Source organism: Capra hircus, chromosome 5, assembly GCF_001704415.2.
Source record: "Capra hircus breed San Clemente chromosome 5, ASM170441v1, whole genome shotgun sequence".
Taxonomy (NCBI): Eukaryota; Metazoa; Chordata; class Mammalia; order Artiodactyla; family Bovidae; genus Capra; species Capra hircus.
In genome coordinates, this window is record NC_030812.1 from 1,729,255 (window position 1) to 1,746,251 (window position 16,997).

The 16,997-nt window shown below is 40.9% G+C and overlaps 1 protein-coding gene across 1 annotated transcript in view; it reads left to right on the forward strand.

Moving 5' to 3' along the window:
- Positions 1 to 16,997, forward strand: part of TRHDE (thyrotropin releasing hormone degrading enzyme) — a 453,490-nt gene that overhangs the window by 12,113 nt on the left and 424,380 nt on the right. Inside the window, exon 2 of the mRNA XM_005679723.3 lies at positions 1,553 to 1,826. Within this exon, the coding sequence (XP_005679780.3) occupies positions 1,553 to 1,826 (274 nt within the window). The remainder of the gene's footprint in view (positions 1 to 1,552; positions 1,827 to 16,997) is intronic.

The window sequence follows — 16,997 nt, forward strand, 5'->3', positions numbered from 1 at the left end:
AGGGTTTGATATTGATTTGCCTTAGCTACAGTTTTAACTAGTATTATTTAAAAAGTTTGGGGCTTCTCCAGTGGCTCAGTGGTAAAGAATCGGCCTTCAATGCAGGAGACCCAGATTCAATCTTGTCAGAAAGATCCCCTGGAGAAGGAAATGGCAATTCACTCCAGAACTCCCCCCTGGGACATTCTGTGGACAGAGGAGCTTGGAGGGCTACAGTCCATGGGGTGGCAAAGAGTAGGACACAGCTGAGGGACTAAGCGTGCACATGCACATATAAAAAGTACAATTAACTTAGAATCTTTTCACAAATAATGGCCCTCTTTTTAAGCTAAAGGAGTGTCTGTCTTCAAGTATGTAGTTTGGGTATTTTGATTTGAAAGAATGCAGAGGGTGTTTCTAGAGTTTAAATGAGATGCAACTTTGCAGCTTGATCTGAAAACCAGAGTGGATTCAATATAATATATATATGCACACATTGATGTGCATATTTACTATACAGATATTTATTATATTAACATATAATAATATATCCTGTATATAGCAAATATATACTGTGAGTGGTAGAAACCAATGGTCTCTGGATCATTCTGTGTAAATGCATGTTCTATCATTCTAAGAAAGGTCAGAGATGCTGTGAACCAGTGGCTGCCATTTATTACCTCCTGCTGGGTGCTGTTCATCTGGTCACACCTTTATATCCTCCTTTTCCATTCTACTAAGTTTTACAATGCTTTTTAAGTTGGGCATGGTTATTTCTTTTTAAGCAATGAATAGCTGCACCTTACGGAAATTTGGTAATCATCCAAGATGATATGGTTAAGAAATGTTGTGGAGTCAGAATGCAGACCAAGTTTTGTCAGGTTTCAGAGTCCATTTCCTTAACAAAACCAGGACACGTCTTGCTGAAATTTGAGGACGTAGATGTTTCCTAGTGATCATCTGTGTCTTACTTGTATCTAATGACAACTTTTGGATTTGATTTCATTGTCTTTACTAGTTGAACAGTTTCAGCCAGTTTCAGAGAGGAGAGAGAGGCATACCACAAAGGAGAACCATTTTTTTCTAATACTTTCCAATATGATGATGAGTTGTTTTCTGTAAAGTGTCAGTTTTGCCTAATAAGCACAACTCTGGGCTTCCCTTGTGGCTCAGCTGGTAAAGAATCCACCTACAATGTGGGAGACCTGGGTTCAATCCCTGTGTTGGAAAGATCCCCTGGAGAGGGGAAAGGCTACCCACTGCAGTATTTTGACCTGGAGAATTCCATGGACTGTATAGTCCATGGGATCGCAAACAGTCAGATGCCACTGAGTGACTTTCACTTTCACTGGGTTTAGAGAATTTACTTTAGTTGAGACAAAAAGTTTTCTGAAAATTTTTTGTTGTTGGCGAAATATGCATGAAGTATGCTTTTGTACCATTCATGTGCTTAAGTTTGGTTCAGGAAAAAAGTGTCTTGTAATTTGCAAAAGGATTTTATTAACAGAAGTATATAAAATGATCATAACTTAAGTCATAAATGTAATTGAAAATGTCATTTTCTTTTTTCCAGATTCCTCGGTATTACTCAGTTTTCGCCTACACATGCCAGAAAGGCATTTCCTTGTTTTGACGAGCCAATCTACAAGGCTACTTTCAAAATCAGCATCAAGCATCAAGCAAGCTATTTATCTTTATCCAATATGCCAGTGGAAACTTCTGTATTTGAGGAAGACGGATGGGTTACGGATCACTTTTCACAAACCCCTCTCATGTCCACGTACTATTTAGCCTGGGCAATTTGCAACTTCACATACAGAGAAACTACCACCAAGAGTGGGGTTGTAGTAAGTATTTTAAGCTTAATGTTGTTTTTGGATAATATATGCTGATATCTGGATTAACGATGACTCATTTCTCTCTTCTTCCCATCTTATATAGCTGAATTCTTTTCTTAATCCTTGGAAGGAAAATTATCTTCTTGGTTTCAGAGTCAGAGTGGAACTTCTCTTCCTTACCCAGCCTTCTTATTAATTTAATCACTTTCCCACCCCTGCCATTCCTGTTCCTTTTGATCGCCTGATTATCTCTGCAACAGCTGTTGTCTGTTATGGGAAATCGCCTGTTTTTATTTATATGATGACAAAGCTTCTTTTTATTATAAAATATTTCACACATAAAGAAAATGTGGAGAATAATATTATAAGCTCCATATACCTACTAGCCAGCTCTATAGAATCTGAACATTTTACCGTCTTTGTTCCAGTCTCATTTAATTTTTGAAAAAGTAAAACATGTTGGATAGAGTTGAAGCCCCCTGTGGACCCCTGCCTGATATTGTTGCCTTGCCTCCTACCCCCTACCTGGCCCTGAATTTGAATTTTGTCATTTCTATGCATATTATCACACAATTATTAAGTATATTATTCACTATTAAGTATAAGTGACATCGCTCAGTGGTGTCCGACTCTTTGCGACCCCATGGACTGTAGCCCACCAGGCTCTTCCATCCATGGAATTTTCTAGGCAAGAGTACTGGAGTGGGTTACCATTTTCTTCTCCAGGGGATCTCCGCTACCCAAGGATTGAACCAGGGTCTCCCGCATTGCAAGCAGATGCTTTACCGTCTGAGCCACCAGGGAATCAATCAATCATTATTAAGTATAAATCTGTTTAGATAATTCCATGCTTTAAAATTTTATATTACAGATAATCATTTCTTCAACTTTTTTTTATTTCATTTTTGCTTAAAATTATGTTTTGTGGCTTATCTGAATAGAGTGGTTGAATGAATATATTAAAATTTCCCTTCCTCCTATAGATGAACAATTTAGTGTTTCCTGATTTTTCAGATTAACAACAATGCTCAGTGGACATTTTTGCACCTAAATTCTTCTGCTGATGTGCTAGAATTTCTGTAATGTACGAAGCTTCTTTTAACCCATAGCACCCATATGTATAGAAATATGTACTTAGATAAGGGTGTTATACAGGAAGCCTCGAGAATTCACTCTCTGTATTAAATTTATAACAAAAGTCAATTGGATTCTTTATGATCATTACCATTTGTGATACCATTCATTATTCCAGGTACTTTTGTCATGTTATTGTCTTGCATTAATCAGACTAAAGCAGGCCATGCTCACTTAACAACTTCGTCTTCATTTTGATGGCTTATGCAATAAATATGCATTTATTTTAAGTTCATGTCAACCCTAAAGCAAGGTATTATAATTCCATTTTTCCAAGTGAATAAATTTAGGTGGCGCCAGTGGTAAAGGTCGTGCCTGCCAACACAGGGGACATTAGAGATGTGGGTTTTATCCCTGGGTCGAGAAGATCCCTTGGAGGAGGAAATGGCCACCCATTCCAGTATTCTTGCTTGGTGAATCCCACAGACAGAGTAGCCTGGTGGTGTATGGTCCATGGGGTCGCAAAGGGTCGGACAGGATTGAAGAGACTTAGCACGCACAAATTTAGGGTTAGAGAGGTGAAATGACTTTATCAGAGTGGAAGGAAAGTGAGTGGTAGGGCTGCAAGGCTGACTTCTTACGGTATGACCCTACGTTTTGGGCTCTCAGCCCCCATGCCCCTCCTCATGCTGTATTTACCATTTCACCTGTGTTTCTATATGAGAGTCCAGGCAATGATTCTTTCCGTCCAATGCCCATTGTATCTGGTGTTACTCAAACATAACAGAAAAAGTGAATAGAAATCTATATTCTTATTCTGTAGGAAGTCCATAGCTCTATAACCGCCTAAATTTTGAATAATAGGTTTAGATAAACAAATTTTTCTTGCTGTTAACTTTCAATATAAAGCACCACAGAACCTATTTAAAAAATAAAATTTGCTTGCATGCAATTTTAATGCCATTACTAAAGAACTGTATATGGTGAGTTAATCTACATAGTCATTAAAAATAATACCCCTAAGTACTGACTGTAGAAGGCTAGAAAAAAGACATTTTGCTCTTTTGGACATATACTTATTTAATATGTTTAATTCCTCTGGTATTTCTTGATATCTCCTATGTATATATACTTCAAGGCTATTCATGTTAGACTGTACAAAGAAAAGGAATACTAATATATATCATTTCCTTTTACATCTTCAAAATTTGATGAGAGTTGCTGTGGGTCTCTTAGGAGCATAGGGTACATGGGAAGTGTTTTTTTCTTAGTATGATTTCTTTATCCTAAAAGTATTTGCAGCTCTACACCATTATGCTTGTTGCTAAGTGATTCATGTTTTAGAACCAGATACACCCCAGTTATTTAGATATGACTTTTATTAGAGTTAAGAATTCAAGTCATTAGTAAACATTAAAAAATGCCTATTTAATTATTTTTAAGGAGAAAAGAGAAAGCATGCTACTAGAGAACACTGGAAGGGCAACTGAAATAAAATTTTTGTTGTATAATTTAAAAATACTAAGAGTAGTAAAATTGCTATTGGGAACCCTTATTTATCAACTGTGGAACTGAAATATAAAACCTGGTTCTCTTTTTTTGTCACCCCTTCTAAATCCAGCCTATTTTCTTTTTATTGCCATTCCTCTTTATTACTGAGAACATGGAATGACATTTCTGAACTCTTTAACAGCTAGGAGTGGAAGTTTAGCTTTAGACTCTTGGGTGTAGGATGGTCATATGAAATCCAGGTGATCGTTTTGAATCAGAAACTGAAGGAGTTTCCTTTGAAATATGAGAGAGTAACTTGAAAAGCATCTTAATATACAGCTGAATGGAAGCAGAGCATCAAGTATGCATATTTGAAGCATCATTATTTGCTTATCAAGTTACGTGTATTTTGCAAGGCACTAATTAGTCACTCAGTTGTGTCTCACTCTTTGCAACCCCGTGGACTATAGACTGCCAGACTCCTTTATCCATAGAATTCTGCAGGCAAGAATACTGGAGTGGGTTGCCATTCCATTCTCCAGGGGATCTTCCTGACCCAGGGATCAAACCTGGATCTCCTGCATTGCAGGTGGATTCTTTACCACCTGAGCCATCAGGGAAGCTCCTGCAAAGCACTATCCTAAGTGATTAAGAAGATTAAGGAAAGTCTGGCTTACTTCACTCTGTATAATCGGCTCCAGTTTCATCCACCTCATTAGAACTGATTCAAATGTATTCTTTGTAATGGCTGAGTAACACAGTGTACTAACGCATATATATGGAATTTAGAAAGATGGTAATGATAACCCTGTATGCGAGACACCAAAAGAGACACAGATGTGTAGAGCAGTCCTTTGGACTCTGTGGGAGAGGGAGAGGGTGAGATGATTTGGGAGAATGGCATTGAAACATGTATAGTATCGTATAAGAAATGAATCACCAGTCCAGTTGCGATGCAGGATACAGGATGCTCGGGGCTGGTGCACTGGGATGACCCAGAGAGATGGTACAGGAAGGGAGGTGGGACGGGGGTTCAGGATGGGGAACACGTGTACACCCATGGCGGATTCATGTTGATGTGTGGCAAAACCAATATAATATTATAAAGTAATTAGCCTCCAATTAAAATAAATAAATTGTTTAAAAATAAAAAAATTAATATAAAAATTAAATATCTATTAATAAATGAATATGAGAATTAAATTTAAAAGTGAAATTAAAAAATTGAGATTGGAAAAGAAAAGTCTAAGATCCTTCTAGTAGAGTGATTGAAGGGCAACTTTCAAGTGGAATCCGTACCTGTTGAATGTGAAGTTTCAGTTCAGTTCAGTTCAGTTGCTCAGTCATGTCTGACTCTTTGCGACCCATGAATTGCAGCACGCCAGGCCTCCCTGTCCATCATCAACTCCCAGAGTTCACTCAGACTCACGTCCATTGAGACGGTGATGCCATTCAGCCATCTCATCCTCTGTCGTCCCCTTCTCCTCCTGCCCCCAATCCCTCCCAGCATCAGAGTCTTCCAATGAGTCAACTCTTCGCATGAGGTGGCCAAAGTACTGGAGCTTCAGCTTTAGCATCATTCCTTCCAAAGAAATCCCAGGACTGATCTCCTTCAGAATGGACTGGTTGGGTCTCCTTGCAGTCCAAGGGTCTCTCAAGAGTCTTCTCCAACACCACAGTTCAAAAGCATCAATTCTTCGGCGCTCGGCCTTCTTCACAGTCCAACTCTCACATCCATACATGACCACAGGAAAAACCATAGCCTTGACTAGACGGACCTTTGTTGGCAAAATAATGTCTCTGCTTTTGAAATGCTATCTAGGTTGGTCATAACTTTCCTTCCAAGGAGTAAGCGTCTTTTAACTTCATGGCTGCAGTCACCATCTGCAGTGATTTTGGAGCCCCCCAAATAAAGTCTGACACTGTTTCCACTGTTTCCCCATCTATTTCCCATGAAGTGATAGGACTAGATGCCATGATCTTTGTTCTCTGAATGCTGAGCTTTAAGCCAACTTTTTCACTCTCCTCTTTCACTTTCACCAAGAGGCTTTTGAGTTCCTCTTCACTTTCTGCCATAAGGGTGGTGTCATCTGCATATCTGAGGTTATTGATATTTCTCCTGGCAATCTTGATTCCAGCTAGTGCTTCTTCCAGCCCAGTGTTTCTCATGATGTACTCTGCACATAAGTTAAATAAGCAGGGTGACAATATACAGCCTTGATGTACTCCTTTTCCTATTTGGAACCAGCCTGTTGTTCCATGTCCAGTTTGAACTGTTGCTTCCTGACCTGCATACAGATTGCCCAAGAGGCAGGTCAAGGTGGTCTGGTATTCCCATCTCTTTGAGAATTTTCCACAGTTTATTGTGATCCACACAGTCAAAGGCTTTGGCATAGTCAATCAAGCAGAAATAGATGTTTTTCGGGAACGCTGTTGCTTTTCCCATGATCCAGCGGATGTTGACAATTTGTCTCTGGTTCCTTTGCCTTTTCTGGAGAAGGGAATGGCAAACCACGTCAGTATTGTTGCCTTGAGAACCCCATGAACAGTATGAAAAGGCAAAATAATAGAATACTGAAAGAGGAACTCTCCAGGTCGGTAGGTGCCCAATATGCTACTGGAGATCAGTGGAGAAATAACTCTAGAAAGAATGAAGGGATGGAGCCAAAGCAAAAACAATACCCAGTTGTGGATGTGACTGGTGATACAAGCAAGGTCCGATGCTGTAAAGGGCAATATTGCATAGGAACCTGGAATGTTAGGTCCATGAATCAAGGCAAATTGGAAGTGGTCAAACGAGATGGCAAGAGTGAACATCGACATTCTAGGAATCAGTGAACTGAAATGGACTGGAATGGGTGAATTTAACTCAGATGACCATTATATCTACTACTGCGGGCAGGAATCCTTTAGAAGAAATGGAGAAGCCATCATGGTCAACAAAAGAGTCTGAAATGCAGTACTTGGATGCAATCTCAAAAATGACAGAATGGTCTCTCTTCATTTTCAAGGCAAACCATTCAATATCACAGTAATCCAAGTCTATGCCCCAACCAGTAACGCCAAAGAAGCTGAAGTTGAACGGTTCTATGAAGACGTACAAGACCTTTTAGAACTAACACCCAAAAAAGATGTCCTTTTCATTATAGGGGACTAGAATGCAAAAGTAGGAAGTTAAGAAACACCTGGAGTAACAGGCAAATTTGGCCTTGGAATGCAGAATGAAGCAAGGCAAAGACTAGTAGAGTTTTGCCAAGAAAATGCACTGGTCATAGCAAACACCCTCTTCCAACAACACAAGAGAAGACTCTACACATGGACATCACCAGATGGTCAACACTGAAATCAGATTGATTATATTCTTTGCAGCCAAAGATGGAGAAGCTCTATACAGCCAGCAAAACAAGACCAGGAGCTGACTGTGGCTCAGATCATGAACACCTTATTGCCAGATTCAGACTTAAATTGAAGAAGGTAGGGAAAACCACCAAACCATTCAGGTATGACCTAAATGAAATCCCTTATGATTATACAGTGGAAGTGAGAAATAGATTTAAGGGCCTAGATCTGATAGATAGAGTGCCTGATGAACTATGGATGGAGGTTCATGACATTGTACAGGAGACAAGGATCAAGACCATCCCCATGGAAAAGAAATGCAGAAAAGCAAAATGGCTGTCTGAGGAGGCCTTACAAATAGCTGTGAAAAGAAGAGGGGAGAAAAGCAAAGGAGAAAAAGAAAGATATAAGTGTCTGAATACAGAGTTCCAAAGAATAGCAAGAAGAGATAAGAAAGCCTTCCTCAGTGATCAATGGAAAGAAATAGAGGCAAACAACAGAATGGGAAAGACTAGAGATCTCTTCAAGAAGATTAGAGATACCAAGGGAACATTTCATGCAAAGATGGGCTCAATAAAGGACAGAAATTGTTGGATCCAACAGAAGCAGAAGATATTAAGAAGAGGTGGCAAGAATACACGGAAGAACTGTACAAAAAAGATCTTCACGACCCAGATAATCATGATGATGTGATCACTAATCTAGAGCCAGACATCTTGGAATGTGAAGTCAAGTGGGCCTTAGAAAGCATCACTACGAACAAAGCTAGTGGAGGTGATGGAATTCCAGTTGAGCTATTTCAAATCCTGAAAGATGATGCTGTGAAAGTGCTGCACTCAATATGCCAGCAAATTTGGAAAATGCAGCAGTTGCTACAGGACCAGAAAAGGTCAGTTTTCATTCCAATCCCTAAGAAAGGCAATGCCAAAGAATGCTCAAACTACTGCACAGTTGCACTCATCTCACATGCTAATAAAGTAATGCTCAAAATTCTCCCAGCCAGACTTCAGCAACACGTGAACCATGAACTTCCAGATGTTCAAGCTGGTTTTAGAAAAGGCAGAGGAACCAGATGTTAAGTTTACCCATCCCCAATATGGCTTAGCATTTTTCTAGTTGGCAACATTTAGAAATTGGGAAATGGCACATAACATTCTTTATATTGGGCTTCTCTTGAAAAATTGGAAAATCTTGTGACAGCTGGCTCACATTCTCAGTTGGCAATATTTGTTCATTCATTTATTCCTTCAGCAAACTATCACAGAGTTTACTGCCATAAAACAAGCATTTTATTGCTTTCTGAGTTTCAGTGGGTCAGAAATTTAAAAGACCCAACAGAAACACTTTGTCTTTGCCCAGTGATGTCAAGGGGCTCAGCTAAGGAGAGTTGATGGCTGACTTAATAGCTTGAAGCCAGGATCATCTGGACCATCTTCACTAATTTGTCTGAGGATTGTTCTGTCAGTCTTCTGGGATATCAAATAGGAGGTCTGGCCACAGCATTTATGTGCGGCCTTTCCATACTGTCTGGGCTTGCTCAAAGCATAGTGGCCTCAGGCTTGTTGGATTTCTTATGTGGTTGTTCAGAGTTCTAAAGATGAGTGTCTTAAAAGAACTATGTGAAAGCTGTATGGCCATCGATGACTTATCCTCTGAAGTCACACAGCATATTGGGCTTCCCTGGTGGTTCAGTTGGTAAAGAATCCATCTGCAATGTAGGAGACCCAGGTTCGATCCCTGGTTGGGGAAGATCCCTTGGAGAAGGAAACGGCAACTCGCTCCAGTATTCGTGCCTAGAAAATTTCATAGACAGGGGAGCCTGGAGGGCTACAGTCTATAGGGTTGCAAAGAGTTGAACACAACTGAGTGTCTGAGTGTATATATATATCTCACTTCTATTGCGTTTTCATAACTGCAAGTGAGTCACTAAGGCTGGCCTGAGTGACTGAGCACGTAATCCATGGGTCATCACAGTAGGAATGTCTGAAGTCTCAATAGTTTCTGAAGTCACATCCTTGGCTTTATCGTGTTCCTGACAGTGACCTGCATATTTTTTTTCCTAAGGCCATTTCTTATTTTAAGACTATTTTGCCAGAAAGTGTTTTAACTCTGAGCTCATCAAATCCTGGCTCTTCTCTGTTTCTTCTAAATTTTGCTTGGAAACTGGGTAGTTTGTTCTGAAGCTCATGTCTCCTGGTTTGTACTTTTCATATCCAGGGAGAAGAAGCCGGTGGCACTTTCAGTGTTCTGTCTGGAAGTCCTCTTAGCTTGAAAACTGAAAGTGAAAGTGAAGTCGCTCAGTCGTGTCCGACTCTTTGCGACCCCATGGACTGTAGCCCACCAGGCTCCTCTGTCCATGGGATTTTCCAGGCAATAGTACTGGAGCGGATTGCCATTTCCTTCTCCAGGGGATCTTCCCGACCCAGGGATCAAACCCGGGTCTCCTGCATTATAGACAGATGCCTTACCATCTGAGCCACCAGGGACGTCCTGACAGCTTGAAAACGTATTTTAATAATTATTTCTTATTTTCCATGGTATTACATGCAACAGTATTGCCAAACTTTCTTTCACTTAATAACAAAGGTCCTGTTTCGAAATTTCAGCTTCCAATACATTTACCTTAATATCTTTCAAGCTGCCACCACCAGCTTCCTCAGGGACTATAAATCTTTGGCTAGAGGATCCCCTCAAGGCTCTTCCAGCTTTTGCCAGCAGTTCAGTCTCAAAGCCAATGTCACCTGTTTTAAGGCTTTTGTTATGGCAGTGCCCCACTTCCAGGTACTAAAATAGTTTCCAGTTGGTATTGCTGAATGATAAGTCACTCTAAAACTTAGCAATAAAACAGAATAACCAGTGTTTGTGCCTGTTGCATTCTGTGGGTTGGAGGTACGGACAGCATGAAGCAGGGTATGATTCATCTCTGTTCTTTGATGTCTCGGCTGGGAAAGCTTGACTCCTGGGAGTGACTTGACAACTGAGGGCCAGCGTCATCGGAGGGCAATCTGTACTAACTTTCTTTGCTTGTTGTTGGTTGTTGTCCGGGATCTCAGTTGGGGCCCTTATCTGGATCACCTATGAATGGTCTCCCTTTGAGGCCTGAGCTTCCTTGCAGCCTGGTGTTGTCAGACTTGTTACTGGTGACTCAAGCCTCCAAAGGTGAGTGTACCAAGAGGTTTACACTGCCTGCTCTTTCCATTATGATTACATAGATTAAGTTAGTCACCATCTTCTTTTTTTCTCTCTTCCTTGTAGCCAGGCGGAGGCTATGTTATCTTTCCTGACCTAGTCTATGAGGTTAAACAGTTCACTGTTGCTGCATTCTGTTACTTACAAACAGATTCTAGCAGAAGGGACATAGTCTCCATCTTTCAATGGGAACAGTGTCAAAGAATTTGAAGGCTCGCTTGGAAACCACCACAGTTGTTAAAAGTGCTATAGAGATCATAAAGTCACAAGCACAGTGCCTGACATGTGGTGCTCACTCTGATGATGACAAATTGATGATATATTCTGAAGTCATAGAAAGGAGAAGGGATATGTAAGTTTGAGAGGTAGATGGAATCTAGATTGCAAAACGGCTTATGCCTACTTTAAAATCATCATTCAGTTAACAGTAAGATCCACTGGAAATTTAAGACCTGGAAGCATGATATGTGTAGTTTTAAAAATCTTGAGAGAAGCATGCGAAATATGTGCATGTGAGGAGACTGGGAATAGGGGTCCATTTAGCTAAGAAAGTCTGGACTGGAGTAGTTATTATTTAAATGGATAAGAGTGTAATTATAAGAGGCATTTTAAAGAAAGAATTGGTAGGACTTGGTGCAGGATAAAGTATAGGAAAAGTAAACACCGAGGAAGCAGAAGACGGAGTCAAGAATGACTTTAGGGCTCAGAGTAATAACAGCTCTATAGTTTCTGTCCTCCAGATTCACTGTGTATTCTGAACTGGTTCTCACAACCAATGAGAGTTTTAATTTTTTTTTTTTTTGGCCAATCTGTTGAATGCGCAACCTACACTACCCGAGTGATCTGTTCCTCCTATTATAACTGGTTATATAGAATTTTATTAGTTAGCATTTTTTTTTATTAGCAAGTGGCAGAAACTCAATTTGAACTTAAGCAAAAGGGGAAATGTGCAAGAAAAAATGGAGTATGTCAAAGAATTCCAGGTGAGGGGTGGACCTGAGACTTTGAGCCCAGTGAGATATTTGGGAATGCTGCTTCAGATCCTTGTCAGTGCTCCTTCAGCTTTGGTTTACTCTCACTGAGGACAGGCTTCCTCTGTTCTTTGACACATACGATAGAGTGTTGCTGCCAGAAGTTCCCAAGTTTTGTATATTGCCATGCAGGCCCTAAGAGGGAAGCTGCCCCTTACAAATTTCCAAACCCATAGGAGTTGTGTTGGTTGTCCTTATTGGAGTCATGAGATCGTCTCTGGACGCTGTGTCTAGAGGCTGCACATCATAGGAAGATGACATCTTCTGTTTCACCATGTGGATGGGAGTGTGAGTTGCAAAAAAAGAGAAATTACTAAAGAAGAGATGCTGAATGAAAAGCAACTGCAAGTGCCCCAGATATATTTTTTGTTTATTTATTTATTTTTTTGTGTGGATTGATTAAAATAGGAAGGATACACACAATTTACAGTGACGGTGTATATGTACACACACCTGTACCTAGGAAAGTATACATACTCAGACACGTGATGCACATTTCTGACGCTAGAGTTCTAGTGAGAGTTCTAGTATATACACTTAAAACGTAATTATTCTGTGTTGTTTCCTACCGGAAATAAAATTTAGGTCTCATTTTAACAGAAGTGGAGGAGTGTAGGTTAATGTACTCTAAGCACTTAAAAAATTCATGTTAAAAAATCCATGTTAATATTAAGAGTTCTTTTGTTTAGACTGCATTACAAATATCATAACGGTCCACAGAGAAAGAAAAAGTAATGACAAGAGGGTTGGATTGCAGTCTATTCAGGAATATAAGTGGAGGCTTCTTGATTATCCCAAGAAGAGATAATCCTCTTTGTCTTAGAATGCTCTCAGGAGACTTTGTACATTCATCTTTCACAGTCATTATCCTCCTGTTTATAGTCCTTTCTTGCTGGCCTCTTTGCTCCTCTAGACTGTGAACCCTTTGAAGTCAGGCGCTGTATGTTGCTCATCTTTGTAAGATCAGCCATTCCTATTGTATATAGAAAATAGGAGATAGTGAAAATCCAGTGCACGTCTAAATAGGTGAATCCCTTCAGAGAAGCCATGATGTCAGGAGTTTCCAAAACCTTTTGTTAGGTTAATGGTGGGGGTGGTTTAGTTGCTAAGTTGTGTCCAACTCTTTTGACTCCATGGATGGTAGCCTGCCAGGCTCCTCTGTCCATGGGATTCTCCAGGCAAGAATACTGGAGTGGGTTGCCATTTCCTTCTCCAGGGGATTTTCCAACCCAGGAATAAAATAAAAATTTATGAGAAGTAATTTTGACCAATATTGACTGTAAATAGCAAATGCTGCAAAACATATATCCTTACTTTTTAAGTACTTTGTTGGAAGATGTTGTTCAGGAGAGGTGAATCCTAAAAGTTTTACTGAAAATAGGGAACTGGATTCAATTCAGTTTCTAGGATCTGGAGGATCAGGTACAGAGGAGGAGAAATGACCAGGGATTGTCTCTGTCATCTAACAGGAATGGAAAGACTCTGAGTGCTCACTGGCTGGTGATAGCTGGGCTTGTGGGCCTTGGCTGGCTGCCATGTGGGTGTCTGTCTTGGAATCTTGGGGCCCAACTTAACCTCTGCTATGTGCGAGGCATGCCTGAGCCAGGCTGGGTCATCCAGTCAGGTCTGTACTGCTGTCAGCAGGCTATCTGGCCAGGTCAGGGGTTTATTGGAGTCAAAGAGTTTGAGAAATTAAAAAGGAAAAAAAGAATACAGTTGATGTGCCTTCTTAAATTTTATTAGTATGGTAGGAATAGAACCAAGGGCTTTTGTTAAGGAGTGAGTATAGAGTGAAGAAATGCAGGCAGTGACTATAGACTGTGTCCTTAAGAGTACTAGTTAAGGGAAAGGAAAAGAAAATACATGTGTGCAGAGCCTAGTGCAAGGGAGTTTTAGATATAGCAGTGCTAAATCTGTACAAGAGAAAAACAAAAATTTTATTAAAAAAAATAGTTTTGTTTGTTTATTTTTGGCGGTGCTGGGTGTCGGTTGCTACCCAGGCTTTTCTCTGGTTGGGGTGCATGGGCTACTCATTGCAGTGGCCTCTCAGAGAGCGTGGGCTCGAGGGTGCACAGGCTTCAGGAGTTGCGAAACGTGGGCTCAGTAGTTGTGCGCAGGCACAGTAGTTGTTGCCTGTAGGCTCAGTTGCTCAATGTCTTGTTGGATCTTCCTGGATCAGGGATTGAACCTGTGTCTCTTGGATTTGTAGGCAGATTCTTTACCACTGAGCCACCAGGGAAGCCCCTAAAAAGTTTTCTGACAGTTGTTAAAGAGCTACTAGATGTTCAGTAGCTTGCTTTTGTAGGGGAAATATCCAATACTCCTTTGTACTGTTCTGCAAGTTTTCAGAACCCAGGAACAGGAATAAAGAAAGCAGCTGTGGGAGATTCCACCTGGGAGACTGCACAAGACTCATGTGGCCAGCCATCAGGAGGATTCAACATTTAGTTACGGTGAAAACATTGTTGAAAGTATGGGCCATGATTTCCAGAAAGGTAGAGAATCAAGGAAACCTGATAGCTTACTGTGAATGGTGTCTGATTCGTGATCTCCGAAAAAGAAGATTTAACTTTGGGACCAGGGACCAGGCTGGCTTTTGTGCAGCAGAGTTTTATTAAAGTATATAAAGGGACCGAGAACACTTCTGACACAGATATCAGAAGGGGGACAGAGAGCGCCCCCCTCGGTAGTCTAAGCAAGAGAGCTATATACTTTTTTAATTAGTTATTACAATACATAAAAAGAATGTCCCAGGGTTGTAAAGATCTTACTAGACCCACTCCCATAATTTACATTTTAAGATAACAGGATTAGCTAGAAGATTTTCAGGAAGGAGAAACTGTCCTCAAGCAGGATACATTGTTGTTATATAATCTTTAGTACATTTAACTTATATGCAGAGTACATCATGAGAAACGCTGAACTGGAAGAAACACAAACTGGAATTAAGATTGCCGGGAGAAATATCAATAACCTCAGATATGCAGATGACACCACCCTTATGGCAGAAAGTGAAGAGGAACTAAAAAGCCTCTTGATGAAAGTGAAAGAGGAGAGCGAAAAAGTTGGCTTAAAGCTCAACCTTCAGAAAATGAAGATCATGGCATCTGGTCCCATCACTTCATGGGACATAGATGGGGAAACAGTGGAAACAGTGGCAGACTTTATTTTTGGGGGCTCCAAAATCACTGCAGATGGTGACTGCAGCCATGAAATTAAAAGACGCTTACTCCTTGGAAGAAAAGTTATGACCAACCTAGATAGTATATTTAAAAGCAGAGACATTACTTTGCCGACTAAGGTCCGTCTAATCAAGGCTATGGTTTTTCCTGTGGTCATGTATGGATGTGAGAGTTGGACTGTGAAGAAGGCTGAGCGCCAAAGAATTGATGCTTTTGAACTGTGGTGCTGGAGAAGACTCTTGAGAGACCCTTGGACTGCAAGGAGATCCAACCAGTCCATTCTGAAGGAGATCAACCCTAGGATTTCTTTGGAAGGAATGATGCTAAAGCTGAAACTCCAGTACTTTGGCTACCTTATGCGAAGAGTTGACTCATTGGAAAAGACTGTTATGCTGGGAGGGATTGAGGGCAGGAGGAGAAGGGGACGACAGAGGATGAGATGGCTGGATAGCATCACCGACTCGATGGATGTGAGTCTGAGTGAACTCTGGGAGATGGTGATGGATAGGGAGGCCTGGCGTGCTACAATTCATGGGGTCGCAAAGAGTCGGACACGACTGAGTGACTGAACTGAACAGAGTTTGAACTGACTTGTGTAATCATCAGTTGCAGGCTTAAAGAAAAAACACCTTTTTATGTGACTAAGACTAAGGGATGTAGAGAAGAAAAAGTTTGTCCTTTCCTCCACCTTGAGAATTCCAGACCCCTCTCTCCTCCTCGGGGACCCTGGACTTCTTATCAACCTGCCTAGGAATTGACACTCTCAAACCCAGATGGGAGTGATGGTCATGGAAAATGGATTGGGACAGATGAGGAATAGCAGTCAGCATGAGAATAAAGGAGTAGAGTGATGAAGTGCGTGAGGTGGGAAGCTGTTTTAGGAAGGAGATTTCAGGTTTCAGGGTGAGTTGGAGCAATTTTCACTGCAGTTTAGTGGCATTGGAGTAGTGTTATTGCGAAGTTGGATGGAAGGTGATTGAAGACAGAATCGTGGAGAGAGCTGAGATAAAATAGCAGTAAGATCATGTTAGAACAAACATCAAAACCACTGAGGGGGACTCCTTGAGTATGGCAGCCTTAAGCCAGGCTTTAGACTTTTGAAGTGTGAGTGTCACAGTTGGAGACCTAGATCGGGAAGAAAATTAGTGAGCTGCATTAACTCCAAAAGAGAAGAGTTTTCCCATAAAAGTGGAGAAAGTAAAAGTCACTCAGTCATGTCCGACTTTTTGTGACCCTGTGGACCGTACAGTCTATGGAATTTTCCAGGCCAGCATACTGGAGTGGGTAGCCTTTCCCTTCTCCAGGGGACCTTCCCAACCCAGGGATCGAACTCAGGTTTCTCGCATTGCAGGGGGATTCTTTACCAGCTGAGCCACAATTTGGGGTATAAAAGCAGCAGTGGAAAGTCAGGAAAGCACTGATCCCTCTCTGGCTCTGCAGGTGGTTGAGAGAGGATCTAAATATAGATGAGAATGTGAGCAAACCTTTGACCTTTTCATGTCATGTGGCCACAGTTTTCATCCCAGTCCTAAAGAAAGGCAATGCCAAATAATATTCAAACTACCGCACAATTGCACTTATCTCACACGCTAGCAAAGTAATGCTCAAAATTCTCCAAGCCAGGCTTCAATGGTACATGAACTGTGAACTTCCAGGTGTTCAAGCCGGATTTAGAAAAGGCAGAGGAACCAGAGATCAAATTGCCAACATCCGCTGGATCATCGAAAAAGCAGGGAGTTCCTGAAAAACATCTACTTCTGCTTTATTGACTATGCCAAAGCCTTTGACTATGTGGATCACAACAAACTGTGGAAAATTCTGAAAGAGATGGGAATACCAGACTACCTGACCTGCCTCCTGAGAAACTTATATGC